Source organism: Echiichthys vipera (genome assembly GCF_963691815.1).
Source record: "Echiichthys vipera genome assembly, chromosome: 10".
In the NCBI taxonomy this organism is placed as follows: domain Eukaryota; kingdom Metazoa; phylum Chordata; class Actinopteri; order Perciformes; family Trachinidae; genus Echiichthys; species Echiichthys vipera.
Genome location: NC_139835.1, coordinates 599879 through 615200, shown reverse-complemented (window position 1 = coordinate 615200; position 15322 = coordinate 599879). Strand labels below are relative to the sequence as shown.

At 42.3% G+C, this 15322-nt stretch overlaps 1 protein-coding gene across 1 annotated transcript in view; it reads left to right on the top strand.

The window, feature by feature from the left end:
* The window catches only part of insig2 (insulin induced gene 2), a 23874-nt gene extending 12127 nt beyond the window's left edge, over positions 1-11747 (top strand). Inside the window, exons 3-7 of the mRNA XM_083921173.1 lie at positions 4884-5056; positions 7053-7177; positions 8306-8472; positions 9875-9974; positions 10870-11747. Of these exons, the coding sequence (XP_083777299.1) occupies positions 4884-5056; positions 7053-7177; positions 8306-8472; positions 9875-9974; positions 10870-10911 (607 nt within the window). The 3' untranslated portion in view covers positions 10912-11747. The remainder of the gene's footprint in view (positions 1-4883; positions 5057-7052; positions 7178-8305; positions 8473-9874; positions 9975-10869) is intronic.
* Positions 11748-15322: the final 3575 nt, after the last annotated feature.

The window sequence follows — 15322 nt, the reverse complement described above, 5'->3', positions numbered from 1 at the left end:
CAGCCAATCCAACTTGTGGGAGGGGCTTCTAGAAGCATGGGGTGAAATTTCTCCTGATTACCTCAACAAATTAACAGCTAGAATGCCCAAGGTCTGCAATGCTGTAATTGCTGCAAATGGAGGAGAAAAAATATTATTTCAAATAAAAATCATTATTTCTGACGGATTGTATCGATTCTGCGATATAAATCGATATTTATTTCCTCAGAAGGTGTGTGTGTGTGTGTGTGTGTGTGTGTGTGTGTGTGTGTGTGTGTGTGTGTGTGTGTGTGTGTGTGTGTGTGTGTGTGTGTGTGTGTGTGTGTGTGTGTGTGTGTGTGTGTGTGTGTGTGTGTGTGTGTGTGTGTGTGTGTGTGTGTGTGTGTGTGTGTGTGTGTGTGTGTGTGTGTGTGTGTGTGTGTGTGTGTGTGTGTGTGTGTGTGTGTGTGTGTGTGTGTGTGTGTGTGTGTGTGTGTGTGTGTGTGTGTGTGTGTGTGTGTGTGCGTGTGTGTCCACATAACTTCAATGTTACTGCGTTATTAGCTTTAACCATCACACTACGTTTGAGAGGCTGGAGGAATGTTTATTTATTTAACAGGAAGAGCTCACTGACATTAAACACAAAAGTGTCCTGAGACAGACAGCAGCACGACTGACGACATTTCTGACAAACATAATGAGCAGCCAATACAAAATACATGACTATAATACAATAAGATACATCAAATAACAGATAAAAAAGCAAATATACGGTATAACAAAATTGAGCATAATCATGAGTATATCTGTAAGAATATGTACAGCCAGATGTGTCTGCCTCCAAGTTATTATCAAATGTTTCAAAATCCTCCAATGAGAGCAGGACCTGGAGTTTCAGAGCCTACTCACACTGTCCTTTTGGCCGTGGCCAAAACCGGTTTTTCAGCTAAAGCCTAGTACCTTTAAGCAGTGTGAGTGCACCCGCTCCGCGCTCAACTGCGGCCAGCGGACCGTCCACGGCCCGCTTGAAAGAGGTGGGCTTTAGCGGAGCCGTTTGCACATGTACGAGCACGAGCGTGCGCACGTGTACGAGCACGAGCCCTACGGCAGTATCGTTATGTCCGCCTGTTCGGACATGTAAATAGAAGGACGGACCATGCGCGGACATTTAACAATAACAACAATGGCGGTGAAAGGTTCACGTTGGTGTGGTGCGGAGGTGGAGTGTTTACTGCAGATTTGGTCGGATGAAAATATTCAAAAACAGTCGACAAGACGCACAAAAACTCCGAGGTCTATGGAAAGATTTGTAAACAAAGCCACACACGCGATCAATGCGTGTGACGTGTTACGGCGTGATGGCGTATGGACAGCAAGAAGCATTGGCCGGCCATGGCAGTGTGAGTACAAACGGGGCTGGGGCGCGGGGGGGAGAGGGAGGGGGGACAAGTACCCTAAAGTCCGGGTCGCGGTCCGGGAGGACAGTGTGAGTCCGCTCTCAGAGCCTACTCACACTGTCCTTTTGGCCGCGGCCAAAACCGGTTTTTCAGCTAAAGCCTAGTACCTTTAAGCAGTGTGAGTGCACCTGCTCCGCGCTCAACTGCGGCCAGCGGAACGTCCACGGCCCGCTTGAAAGAGGTGGGCTTTAGCGGAGCCGTTTGCACATGTACGAGCAGGAGCGTGCGCACTTGTGCGAGCACGAGCACGAGCCCTACGGCAGTATCGTTATGTCCGCCTGTTCGGACATGTAAATAGAAGGACGGACCATGCGCGGACATTTAACAACAACAACAATGGCGGTGAAAGGTTCACGTTGGTGTGGTGCGGAGGTGGAGTGTTTACTGCAGATTTGGTCGGATGAAAATATTCAAAAACAGTCGACAAGGCGCACAAAAACTCAGAGGTCTATGGAAAGATTTGCAAACAAAGCCACACACACGCGATCAATGCGTGTGACGTGTTACGGCGTGATGGCGTATGGACAGCAAGAAGCATTGGCCGGCCCTGGCAGTGTGAGTACAAACGGGGCTGGGGCGCGGGGGGGAGAGGGAGGGGGGACAAGTACCCTAAAGTCCGGGTCGCGGTCCGGGAGGACAGTGTGAGTCCGCTCTCAGAACCTACTCACACTGTCCTTTTGGCCGCGGCCAAAACCGTTTTTTCAGCTAAAGCCTAGTACCTTTAAGCAGTGTGAGTGCACCCACGCCGCGCTCAACTGCGGCCAGCGGAACGTCCACGGCCCGCTTGAAAGAGGTGGGCTTTAGCGGAGCCGTTTGCACATGTACGAGCAGGAGCGTGCGCACGTGTGCGAGCACGAGCACGAGCACGAGCCCTACGGCAGTATCGTTATGTCCGCCTGTTCGGACATGTAAATAGAAGGACGGACCATGCGCGGACATTTAACAACAACAACAATGGCGGTGAAAGGTTCACGTTGGTGTGGTGCGGAGGTGGAGTGTTTACTGCAGATTTGGTCGGATGAAAATATCCAAAAACAGTCGACAAGAGGCACAAAAACTCCGAGGTCTATGGAAAGATTTGCAAACAAAGCCACACACACGCGATCAATGCGTGTGACGTGTTACAGCGTGATGGTGTATGGAAAGCAAGAAGCATTGGCCGGCCCTGGCAGTGTGAGTACAAACGGGGTGTGAGGGCATACTCACACAGATGTCTGTGATTAGTTCAGGTAAAGGGAGCAGCAGACTTTGTTTATTTTATTATTTATGAAAACTAGGGTTGGAACGGTTCACAAAAACCACTGTTCGGTTCATATCACGGTTTTGGGGTCACGGTTTTTCGGTTCGGTTCGGTTGTTTTTTTTCTATTTCTTTTAGATTCTAAAAATACCATGTATCAGATCTGTAGCCTAATAATTAAAAATCAAATTTAATCAGATATTCTTAAGAACATGTCATGCAATCATGCAAAAACTGAAATAAAAAGGCAGCTTGTTTAGGGATTACTATAACAATCTTAAATTAAAGTGAAGTGAGATTTTGAAACAGTAGGAGAGACTTGGCTGCATTTACGGGTTTATATATGTAGTTGTCAAAAAGGTTAACAATTGTTTGCCTTCTAGGTAAGAAAAGAAACACATTATCAAATCTTAGAAAAAAATGAAATACGCACAAACCGCAATCACTGAACTGACTGAAATATGCTACATCAGGGTTATTCAATTCATATGGAATTGGGGCCGGTTTACGAAAATGATCCAAAATGAGGGGCTGTAAAAATATGAGCATCACATTAATGGATATTGTAAAACAACACAGCGAGATAGGAGTGCATACAGTATATTGTCTTTATTTTATCAATGTAAATATTAGTCATAGGCCTCAAAGTGCAACAAGCTTCTCAAAAAACAATCCTTGTTGAATGAACAAACCTGTGAACCAGAGGTTTTCACTCAATTATTGGAATAAAGTACAAGTCTGAGGTTCTTCTCCTTTACTTGAGCATTTTATTTACATGCTACTTTATACTTCTGCTCCACTACAAATCAGTGGAAATATTCTACTTTTTACTGGACTACATTTATCTGATTACTTGAGTTACTAGTTACTTTACCATGCTGACAACCAAATATGAAACATTAGTTTATTCATCAAAAACTGGACTGACACAAATGAACGTAACATAAATGCAGAGTAGCATGTTTTTTATCAACTTCTCTTTCCACGCAGATATGGCTGCATAGTAAACACAGGCTTCACAGAGACAGAAACAAAAACTTCTCTGTTCATTCTGGTGAACTGACGGTTTTCTGTGTCGACCTTTCTTTTTTTCAGAGTAGAAAGAGACATTGATGTGGTGATTTAACCAGACAGAAACGATTGAGTACAACAACAGAGTGGAGCCTAGCGAGCTGTTGCCAAGAGGATTCAGAAACCCACGAAGAAGAGCGTAGCGGGAGCGTGCGTAGTGTTGTGGCCGTGTGCCTACAGGAAGAGCGTGGAGCAAGTCTCCCAGTGCGCCGGGATGTGACGCACTGAGACGTAGCGCTGAGACGTAGTGCTGAGATGGATATGAGAAAGGACAGCGGTCATGAAGGCTTACGCTACGTTGCACCTCATATACCGAACGGTACACACGTGTACCAAGCCGTGACATGCGTACTGAACGGGACAGATTTTTTCGGTAAACCGTTACACCCCTAATGAAAACCATTAGAGACTTGATTAGGACCTTCTGCTTATCTCAGGGACTTGAGACTTGACTTGGAATTGCAAAAAGTGACTTATTATCTCTGCTGTCAAGTCAGAGCCATATATTGTGTAATTGATTCTTTCAGTTTTTATTAAATCAATCCCAGTCAATGGAACACTCACAAGATGTCACCAAAATCACACTGTCCCTTTAAAATCTTTCAGAAAATGATGGAAGTGCATCATATTAAATCGCATGGTTGGCTGAATATCGTGATATATATCGTATCATGAGCTGAGTATCGTCAGATTAGTGTTTCGCTACAGCCCTACGCGTAAACCGACTGATACAGGTAAATATATGAGTAAAGTTAGTTATCGGTGCGGCCATCACCCTGACTGTTTAAATGAACAATTTAGCACTGTTCAGTATTGCCTAAATATAAATACTATTGACTGTCGCTCATGTGTTTAAAAAATGATCTTACCTTTTCACTCGGACTTTATGGAGGATAACACAACAAAAAAAGAAGCTTTGGCAAGTTGGCGATTGCCTCTGGCAGGTGCTGTCAGGTGCTTGTCTGGTGGGAGGAGCTTGGGTCAGAGCTGAGGAGATTAGACTCGTGTAGACTCAACAATCACCTTTTTTCTAGGTTTCCTGCCTACTGAGCCTCTAATGTACGTTGTACCCTGCGTTCCTTCTATCAGTCTCCACTATAAAACTTAACACTTGTGGCATTTTTCTAGTCTCCTGACTTTTTTTGTTCTGCATTGTAGGACCTCCAACCTGATGATCCGAGGGGCCATGCTGTTCTGTGTGGGCGTCTTCCTAGCCCTAGTGCTGAACTTACTTCAGGTGCAGAGAAACGTCACCCTCTTTCCCCCCGATGTCATCAGCAGTATCTTCTCATCGGCCTGGTGGGTGCCGCCCTGCTGTGGCACGGCCTCAGGTATGTGAACACATATGAGTGAAAAACATCCCGCCTGGTAATTTTCATTTTTATATTCAGGTGGCAGGAACAACAAGAGGAAAGGAGAGAAGGGGTTGAAAAGGGGGGGCAAATCCTGGTGGTTCTCATCTAAAATGGTCTCACAGGTGGTGTAGTGGCACAAAGTCTTTCTTTCCATAGAGTACTTGGCTAGAAATAGCAGGGTAATTAGCAGTAATAGCTCTGAGTACGACACATAGTCTCTCTTTAGATGGCCACATAAAAATCCAGCTGCGTTGTGACCTTAAGGATATCATCCGTAAGGTTTTCATCTAGTTAATTGCCTGTTAAGTTCCTATCTATCACAGAGTGAGTTAAATCAATGGTGATTGATCATGTGACCCACTAATGAAGGCACTTGTTGCCTTTTTGCTCTAAAAGTTAGTGACGCTGCTGACAGCGGTTGGTCTGTCAACCCATATCGTCACCAACATTATGCTGTGTTCACTTGTGTAATAGGAACGTGTGTGAAAAAAAGGTCAACATTGTGACCATGAACGTGACAAGATGTAGACTCAGAACAGGCTCACCTACAATTACACCTTACAGCCAAAGAGGCTGTTAGAAACTAGGTATCTCAGTTCTTACGGATTATGACTTAAAGAGTAATGATCTCATAATATAACAGAAAATCAATTGGCCCTCAACAAGTGGCTAAACATACTGGTGTCAGACAGTCTATGGAGACACCTTCTACATGCACTAACTGCCACATCTACTGGCTGCTACACTGACCTTGAAACACACGTAGCATCATACTACCGAGTGGATTAGGTCACATTAAGGCAGCTCAGCCACAGTGAACATTCACATCTCAGCCACAGTGAACATTCACATCAGTGGCCTAAAGCCTTGATGGAATGACTTGGCACTAGACTCAGAGCCAGAAAATAGTGCTGTATTTTATATCTATTAAATCAAAATCAAAACCATGTACTGTAAGATTCCCTAACCCCAACCCCCCCCCCCCCCCCCACAATCATATATAGCCCTAAAATTCTGTCAAATTCTGTAGGTCATCTTAGTGTGCATTATGTTGACACCATGATTACTGTAATGACATATTTATTTATAAATTATTTTAATTTTGCTGAAATAAATTAATCAGAATTTTTCTATGCAGTTACATACGAGTATACACGATTGTGCAACCACAGTTCATCATATTTAAAATATGTGGACCATGCTGCAGTAACCACACACACATTTACACATAGCCATACATATGAATGCACAACATGCCCAGCAGGCTCGAGCAGCCGGCGTTATTGAAATGTCCCCTGGGTTGTAAAGCTGTGGATGCAAATGCAGCACAGCGCTGCCTTCTCCCAAGTGGCTCAGCACAAAGCAAAACAGCCCGAGGCTCCTTTCCTCCCGAGACACACCATGCCTTCTGCAGGAGCCTGCTGCTTCAACTTGTTGCTAACAAACACACTATGCTTTTTCCCCAAGGGGAGGGCTACTGCATTTAGTTGATATTGCAAAAATGGAATTGTACCTAAAGCCTAAAGCACGGGGCACGGTACGGATTGGACAGTGTGAGTGTGCCCTCAGGCTCAGACTCAGGCTCAGACTTAGGGCGCACTCACACTGTCCATCCGTACCGCGCCCAAGCACGTTTCACGGCTAAAGTCTAGTTCGTTTGACCAGTGTGAGTGCAACCGTACCGCGCCTATGAGCGGTACGCTTGCCGGCCATGGTCCGTTTGGGAGAGGTGGGCTTTTGTAAAGCACGTTTGCACATGTACGAGCACGAGCGTGCGCACGTGTACGAGCATGAGGCCTACGGCGGTTATACGGTGCCATAAGAATAGCATGGAGGCTATCTGAATGCCTATTCTCAGCAGATCAATAGCAGCAGGTATGTTTCCTGTACCACCACAGTACTGAAAGGTTGGTTGTGTTGCCTCTTGATTTTCTGTTTCATGTATATTCTGTCTCCCTTTTTCCCCTGGCAGCAATGATCGGGCTGTTATACCCCTGCATCGACAGCCGCTTTGGTGAGCCACACAAGTTCAAGCGGGAATGGTCCAGTGTGATGCGCTGTGTGGCTGTGTTTGTGGGCATCAACCATGCCAGTGCTGTATCCTTAAAGTTCTGGGGATTTATGTGTCTTTTGTAGTTATGTTTAGTGCTTATTTTGGTGGGAATAACAGCCAGTCCAACCAGACTTTGATAGGTTGCAGTGGTTTGTGTGTTTGCTTGTGTACATCAGTATTTAAGCAGAGGAATTTAATACATTTTATTCATGGATCTGATGGCTAACTAGGTAAAATATTGAGCTGTAAATGCATCTCCACATCACTGCTGCACTGTAACACAGCTCTGTAATCTAGTTTGGAGGCACCAGAGGCCTCATTTATAAAGGTGGTGTATGCACAGAAGAGAGTGCATGTCACTTTCAAAGCCAAACTCGAGGATTTATAAAAAGCTAACTTGACGGAAGACTCTGCGGTTGTCCATGCACTCTGTCCCAGGCGTACGCAAGAAAACGGCGGAGAAATGAGAAACGCTGACGGCAGAAGGCTGAAACGTGAGAAACTGTGAAACTGATTCATTGGGTAAAATAAATCGAAATATTGCCATTCAAGTCTTTGCAATGTGAAAAACAAGATGTAGGATCGTAAATTCAAATGAAGATATCTTTGAAAAAAACCCTCATAACTCATAAATATGTTCTGTAATAATTAAACAATACTTGCATGTTATGGAGTTCATTTTCATAAATAATACGTTGAACAGAACAAATCTTTACTGATGCTATTATCGATTCCTCCGTCTGGCTGATAGGAGCACAGTTTTAATATAGCTATCATATATTATAGTGTAATTCAGTCTTTATTTTTATGGCTTTAGTTCGTTTTGTTTTTGTTTTTAATGCGTTTTTTTAAAAATTGGATTCGATTATTTCCCACACCTTCAATTCAATCAAATGGATAGATATAAAAAGGCATGACATCACAATGCATAATGACGCACACTCACACTATCTATGGGCGTGACATGAAGCCGCAAAAGCTTTGCCACATTTAGAGTTAATTGTGATTTTGTAAAGGGAAACGTGCATATAAGACATGTTTTATAAATCCAGATATTTTTATGCACGTCCTATGTTTTGTCCATACGTCACCTTTGAAGTGAATCCTACGCACAGTTTTAGAAATGAGGCCCCAGTCATTGACTGCTTGGTCCTTGACACTACTTCTGCCAGAAAGTAGACTTTGCCAACAACGTCCAGCTGTCTCTGACTCTGGCAGCACTCTCCATTGGTCTGTGGTGGACATTCGACCGCTCCCGCAGCGGCTTTGGCCTAGGAGTCAGCATTGCCCTGTTGGCAACGCTGGCCACCCAGCTCCTGGTTTATAATGGAGTATTTCAGTAAGTTACTTCACACCTAGTTTGCATATTGATAAGATCTTAAAGCAAATGGATGAAAACAGTGGAACATATCCAGGGAGGAAGAAGATGAGGATACAGGTGATATGAGAAAGAAACAAATTTAGAATAAAAACTGAGGCAAAAATGAATTTGATAACACCAGCTAAACTACAACAGATAACAAATAGTTGTATACTGTCAGTTTCAAGTTGCAATAGTTGCAGTATGTGTTGCCCATAAATGTTCTGTACAGTTTGTACAGCTGTGGTCTAAAGTTCACATACCCTTGTGAAGAACATGGCATTTGAGTTCAGTCTTGAGTTTTCAATCATTTCTACAACACTTATTTTTCTGTGATGAATGATTGAGCACATACTTGAAATCATACTCATGAAGTCTGGTTCTTTTATGAATTGATTATGGGTCTTCTGAAAATATGACAATCTGATGGGTCAAAAATATACATACAGCAATGCTAATATTTGGTAATTAGGGGCTTTTGGTAGCCACAAGCTTCTGATTGAATCTTTGACCAATCCTCTTGACAGAATTGGTGCAGTTCAACTAAATTTGTTGGCTTTCTGACACAGACTTAATTCTTCAGCACAGTCCACATGTTCACATTGGGCTTTAAACTGTAATTCTGGCGTAAAATCATCCCATGGTCTTTTTCGACACTTGCATACATCAAATTAGCCATCGAGACCTGAATTGTCCTGTTGAAATGCCTAGCTATGACCAAGATCCAACCCTCTGGACACTGACACCTGTGTTCCAGCAGCTTCTAATTCATTGCAGACCTCCTTTTCTTCCTGATCATGGCAGTGACCCAACTGTGCCATGCACTTTATACTTACAATTGTTTGCACAGTTGATCTTGCGACCTGTAGCTTTGAAATGGCTCCAGGTGACTTTCCTCACTTGTTCAAGTCAGTGATGCACTTTTTCAGATCTGTGCTGAGCTCCTTAGATTTTCCCATTGTAGCGTTTTTGGCTGAGTCTTCTGAGTGTGCCAAACAAGCCCTTTTTAAATGGGCTGAAAGAAGTCACCAGCTGTAGTCATTCATAATCACTGATAAGAAGTTAAGAGGCCATGCCACAAAGCTAATTATATCCACACAACTTTCTACATCACCAACATTGATAATTAAGGTACTGTATGCATATTTTTGACATATTTTCAGAAGACCCATAATCAATTCATAAAAGAACCAGACTGCAGAAATCCATCACAGAAAAATAAGGGTTGTAGAAATAATTGAAAACTCAAGACTGCAACGTTATTCACAAGTGTATGTGAACTTTAGACCGCATCTGCACAGACTGTACAGGAAGAACATGTATGGGAAACACATACTTTCAACAATTAAGAGCTGCTGCCATGTTCTTCTTCTCTGTACAGGTACACGTCTCCAGATTTCCTGTATATTCGCTCCTGGTTACCTTGTATCTTCTTTGCGGGGGTGATAACTATGGGAAACATAGGGCGGCAGCTAGCATTGGTAAGAAACTGGAATCATTTCAGTGAATCTTCTTTGCCCAAACTCTGTTGAATTAGTCTTAGATTCGTGCTGGTTTCAATCACTACGTTCACACTGCAGGGTTCAATGCACAATTCCCATTTATTGCTCAAATCTGATTTTTTGTTTGTTTGTTCACATTACATCTTTAAATGACCTGTCTACGGATTGCTGTGTGAACAGCTCACGCTCCTGAAGTGATCTGCATGAGCAGTTGATCATTGATGACATCCCGCCACAACGGTTTTTACGGAAGCCAACATGGCAACGGCAACCGGTATTGTAGGATTTTATGACTTAATGCAAAAAACAGGTGATGCGGCAGCTGGAAAGTTTGTGAGTGTGTTATATCACAAAGGAAGAAGAGGAGAAAGAAAATTCATATTATAATGATGGCTCTATGCAAAGCAAGTATTTGGATGCGGCTATGTTTGTTTTGATTCTGTTCCTGGCTCCTGTCTGTGGCACACTTTTATTTTTTTTCAATCAACTTTATTTGTCATTAATTTACAAAACAGTGCAGCGCGGGTCAGAATGATGTCAAAGTCGCATTAAATGTGACCTGGCTGTTCAGATTAGGGTCGCATTCAAAATAATCCGATTCAGTAGCCCATTTAAAAGTGGGCTAATTCTGATTCAAAAATGTCAGATTAAATGGGACTTGTGCTGTTCACACTGTCAAAAGCGAATCAGATATGGGTCACATATGAGGGAAAATGTGTGAATGGAGCTTTTAATGGACTGTAAGTCAAAAACAAAAAGTGTTAAAGTTGCATCAGTGTCCTCCAGGGTTAAACACTCAAGACACTGGTCATGAAAGTGAATTCAGCTGTTCTACATCTAACCACTTTTCCTGCTTTTGTGTTTGTTTTTTCAGTATGAATACAAATTCATTCAGGAAAAGAGCCACCAGGACTGAAGCATCTCATCAGGCCTCAGCTCAAAATGACTTTGGACCAACCTGAAACCAGAGGCAGGTTATCAGAGATTATCTGCATGCAGTATAGACGAGGACCGGCTAGACCTGGATGAGCCAGTCAGGCATTTAAAACGAGACCTGGGCTCCTGATTGGCTGCTAGCTGCCCTCCACTGGACAAGACAGTATTTTGAATTGTCTCTTATCAGGCCATTCAGAGCCTGGGGAGGACGCTGGCTATATTCTAACTTAAGCTGAACATTGAGCAGAGTTTGTCGTGCTCTTTCTTTGGTGCAGTTTCTCTCTACTTACCTGTCAAAGGATTAGCAGCGAAGCATCTATCTCTTTCTTAAGATCAGCTTTGTTGTGCCAAACAGTCACATAGAGGATCAGTTTTAAAGCCTGCTCTTATCTCCTGACTCCTTCACATCCTTCACGTATCAGTGGAGAAGTTTTATCTAAAAAGATATGTATCTATATAGCAGACCGTTTATTGTGTGTAATTACTTTATATCCACATTTAAGTTTTCTTTAAAAAGGAATGATAATGTGTACTTTACGCTTGTCTACACTGGCAGTGAAGACACAGGGTGTTCACTAACCTGTGCAGTATCATTGGGTCCAAAGAATGAAGGTACAGTGCTTTGTGACTGATGATCCGAGCTCTGAGGGTTTTGGTTGTAAGTCACTGGCACCTTTGGAATTTACACCAGTTTAGGAAATTAGTTCATCCATACATGAACACAGGGTTGAGTTATTATCTGAAAAAATTCCAATATTATAGGATCGACCATTTATATTTTTGAAATACTTTCTCTTTATCAGAGAGCAACTCTGATCCAATAGAACTATATATAAATTGGAGATAAAAAATAAAGAAATTATAAATACTTGATTTATTCTAAAAAAAATTTTATTTTTGATTGTTCTGAATTTGATAGAATATCCTCTGTGGCTATACCTCCGCCCTACTAGCATGTTTTTTTTTGTTTTGTTTTTAAATAACCAGGGCACAAAAACCTTTATTTGGGGGGAAAAACAGTGATCAAAATTAGAGAACAGTAACCATTGTGTCTGAAGAGAAGATCTCAACAATGTTTTCTTCTATAGGATTAAAAAAATGAACAGGAAGTTGTGAATGACTTCAGCACATCTGGACATCACTAGTTTCTCACACTGCTCTGGTTTGATCTGGTCCATTCTTCTTCAGTCTCTTCCACAGTTCAGTAACTGTAGTGGGTTTCTGAGACATTACTTTTTTGCCAAGGATTTTCCAGAGATTCTCTATGGGGTTTAGAGCTGGACTCTGGGCTGGACATTTCATTCTTTTAATATTCTGAGCTTCAAGGAACTACTTCACCTGTTTTACATTGTGACAGGGGACATTGTCTTGTCTCAGAATTGCAGCTGATTGGGAGACGGTTGCAGTGAAGGTATTGCATGTTGCTGAAGGAGGTTCACATAACCATTTGCATTCACCCTGCCATGTAGCTGTACAAGAGGCCCCAACTCCTGCTGCAGAAAACACACCCCAAAACCATGACACTTCTTTATACACTTTGGGTTCAGTCTTTCCCAAGTCCTGCGCCCAACATAATGTTTCCATCAGACCAAAATAAACTGAACGTCCTCTCATCACTGAAGTCACTTTGGACCAGTTCTTCTCTGTTCACACAACATGCTCCTCAGCAAAGGCAAGTCTAGCCTTTTTCTTCTTTCTGCTGATGAGAGGTTTTGTCACTGCAGAGTGGGCTTTCAGTCCAAAAAGTCTTACGATAGATCCTTGCCCTGTTCAGCGAGACCAACTCCAGCTGCAGTGTTGAACTGACCGTTGAGTCTTCTCATAATTCTGTCCTCTCGTGCACTTGTTTTACGTGGACGACCGGCCTTTTTGAGGGACTTAAATTAATTTGTCCTTGTATATTTGTCTTCAATATTCTTGAAATCACAGAGTGTGAATGCCAAACCTCTCTTTGATGGCTGAGAGGGTCATTCCTTTGGTCTTCATCTGGACAACCTGCTGTCTCAGGGATCCAGTCACCTTAGAGCAGCTTGCCATCTTTCAAAGTAAGCAGGAGAGCTGCAGATAAACAGGGTGTGTCCAACAATGAAGTCAATTGTCACCAGGGGCGAGATAAACACCAATAACTGGGAGGGACCTGGAAGTGTTCTTTAATTTTGATCACTGCTTTTTTTCACTAAATAAAGGTTTTTGTTGAAGTGCCTTGGTTATTTAAAAATAGACAAGCTAGTACAGCAGTGGTATAGCCACAGCTGATCTATGAAATTCTGAACAATAACAGATAACAGTATTTTAGAATAAATCAAGAATGAATCATTTATCCTCCAGTGTATATATTTACAGTATCTGTAGCCTTGTCAGATTCCAGGCAAAAAGCAGCGTTCACTTTCTCCAAAACTGCTGGAATGCCAAATTTCCCAGCCTATTGTCTTTACAGCATTTGACTAACACTGGATAGTTATGAAAACTTGATGAACCATAGGTGTTAAATAACCTAAAATACTGTATATGACCATAGGTGAGGAAGGTAGAAGTTAATGTCAAACACTAATTTGGCTGTGTGTAAAGATAGTATTTGTGATCCTTTTTCACTCAGTGGCCCTCATTTATCAAACGAACGTACGGCAGAAAAACGTGTGTACGACCATTTCCTGGCAAACTTCTGCATTTATCAATTTGGACGTGAGCAGGAGCTACGATCAAATCTCACTTCAGGTCTGAGATCGTGTACGCAAATTTCAGCCTGTGGATTTGCGGTGCAGCACAGCAAAATCTGGCTGAAAATAATGAACAAACCTCAGCTGTCATTAAGCATAAGCAGTCACATATTAAGAACAGATCAAAACGGATTCTTAAAACAAATAAAAATTGCGGTTGGAGCAATTGATTGTACTCATGTGCGTCTTAAGGCACCATCCATGAATGATTACGCATTCATCAATCGCCAAAACTACCACTCGATAAATGTACAGGTGATTTGTGATGCCAAGCTATCGCTTTTAAACATGGTGGCCAGGGGACACACACAATTCTTTTATATTTCAAAAAAGCTCGGCTCCAGCCCCCCGCGACCCCGACAGAGACAAGCGGTTGAAGATGAATGAATTAATGAAAAGGAAAGCGCACTGCAGATCCAAAGTCATCTCCTCGGTTAGTGGCTACCCTCGATAAATTGCATTAAATCAAACAAGGTATCAGATGATTAAAATTTTGGTATGGTTCTTTTAGGTGACAAAGGTTATCCTCTAACGGAATACCTAATAACCCCGCTACAGAGCAGGAGCGCAGGTTCAGCAGTGCGCACACATGCACACGGGTCACAGTGGAGCGCTGCTTCCGGTTGACTGCCTCCGTTATTCTTTTCCATACAGTGTTTTTATGGGCCCCTTTTATTCCACTCTTAAGACTGCCAAAAAGCACATCTTTATTTTGCTCCATCTCGGATGTCAGGTTGACGATCTCTGTGTCAGAAAAGTTTCTTTTCTTCCCAGTCTTCCTTGTCTCCATGTTTTACCTCAGTGGGCGAGGCCTCCGAACCAGGAATATTTAAGGGCGTAACATGTTAATGACGATCGAATTTATCAAGGCCGTTCATTCGTACGCTGAGATTGGTCAGATACGAATGTTTCATAAATCACACGTGTGTCCTGTCCTACGACCAATTCTGCGCTCAGATCAGCACCCGTTTTCACGCAAGATTGATAAATGAGGGCCAATGGATCTACAGTAATACGTAATTCCTTTGTTCTGAGGTTGGTTTATAATTCACTGTTCTTCTAATTTGAATGCACCTGCATTACTGTTAATTTGCCTACATATAGGGTGTCCAGCAGTGTTCTGTGTATGCAGTAGGTGTTACATGGATGGTTAAACTTAAAACCATCTAGGTAGAAACTCAAAAATAAAAACAAAGAAGAAAACATTTAGCATCAAAGCAAAGAGGGCTATGACTGGATCATTCAAGGGACGTTTTTATAACAATTTGGGATAAATCGTGATGGGAATAATGAGTTACAGCATTTAAACACAAACTATGAAACAGTGTTGTAATGTTCCTAATGTAGGTTAGAGGATGTGGAAAACCATTATAGAGAAACTTTATAATGTATTTTTAGGAGGTAGCATATTTTTTATCACTGTTGCAAGAACTTTTGACCAATTGGTTAAACAACAGGATTAATAATTCAACTCACTAAAGCAACGTCTGGAACCTGGACATGTGCAATTTGTTGGTGTAATAAAGACTGCCTTTTGATAACTGCCTAGGTTTCCTCTGTTTACTTCTCTCATCCAGATGGTCACACAAGTGGAGGATGCATTTCTGATGGGGGCAGATGTGTTTTGCAATGATTTTTTCCCCACATTTTTGTTATTGAATTTTGCAGATGGAT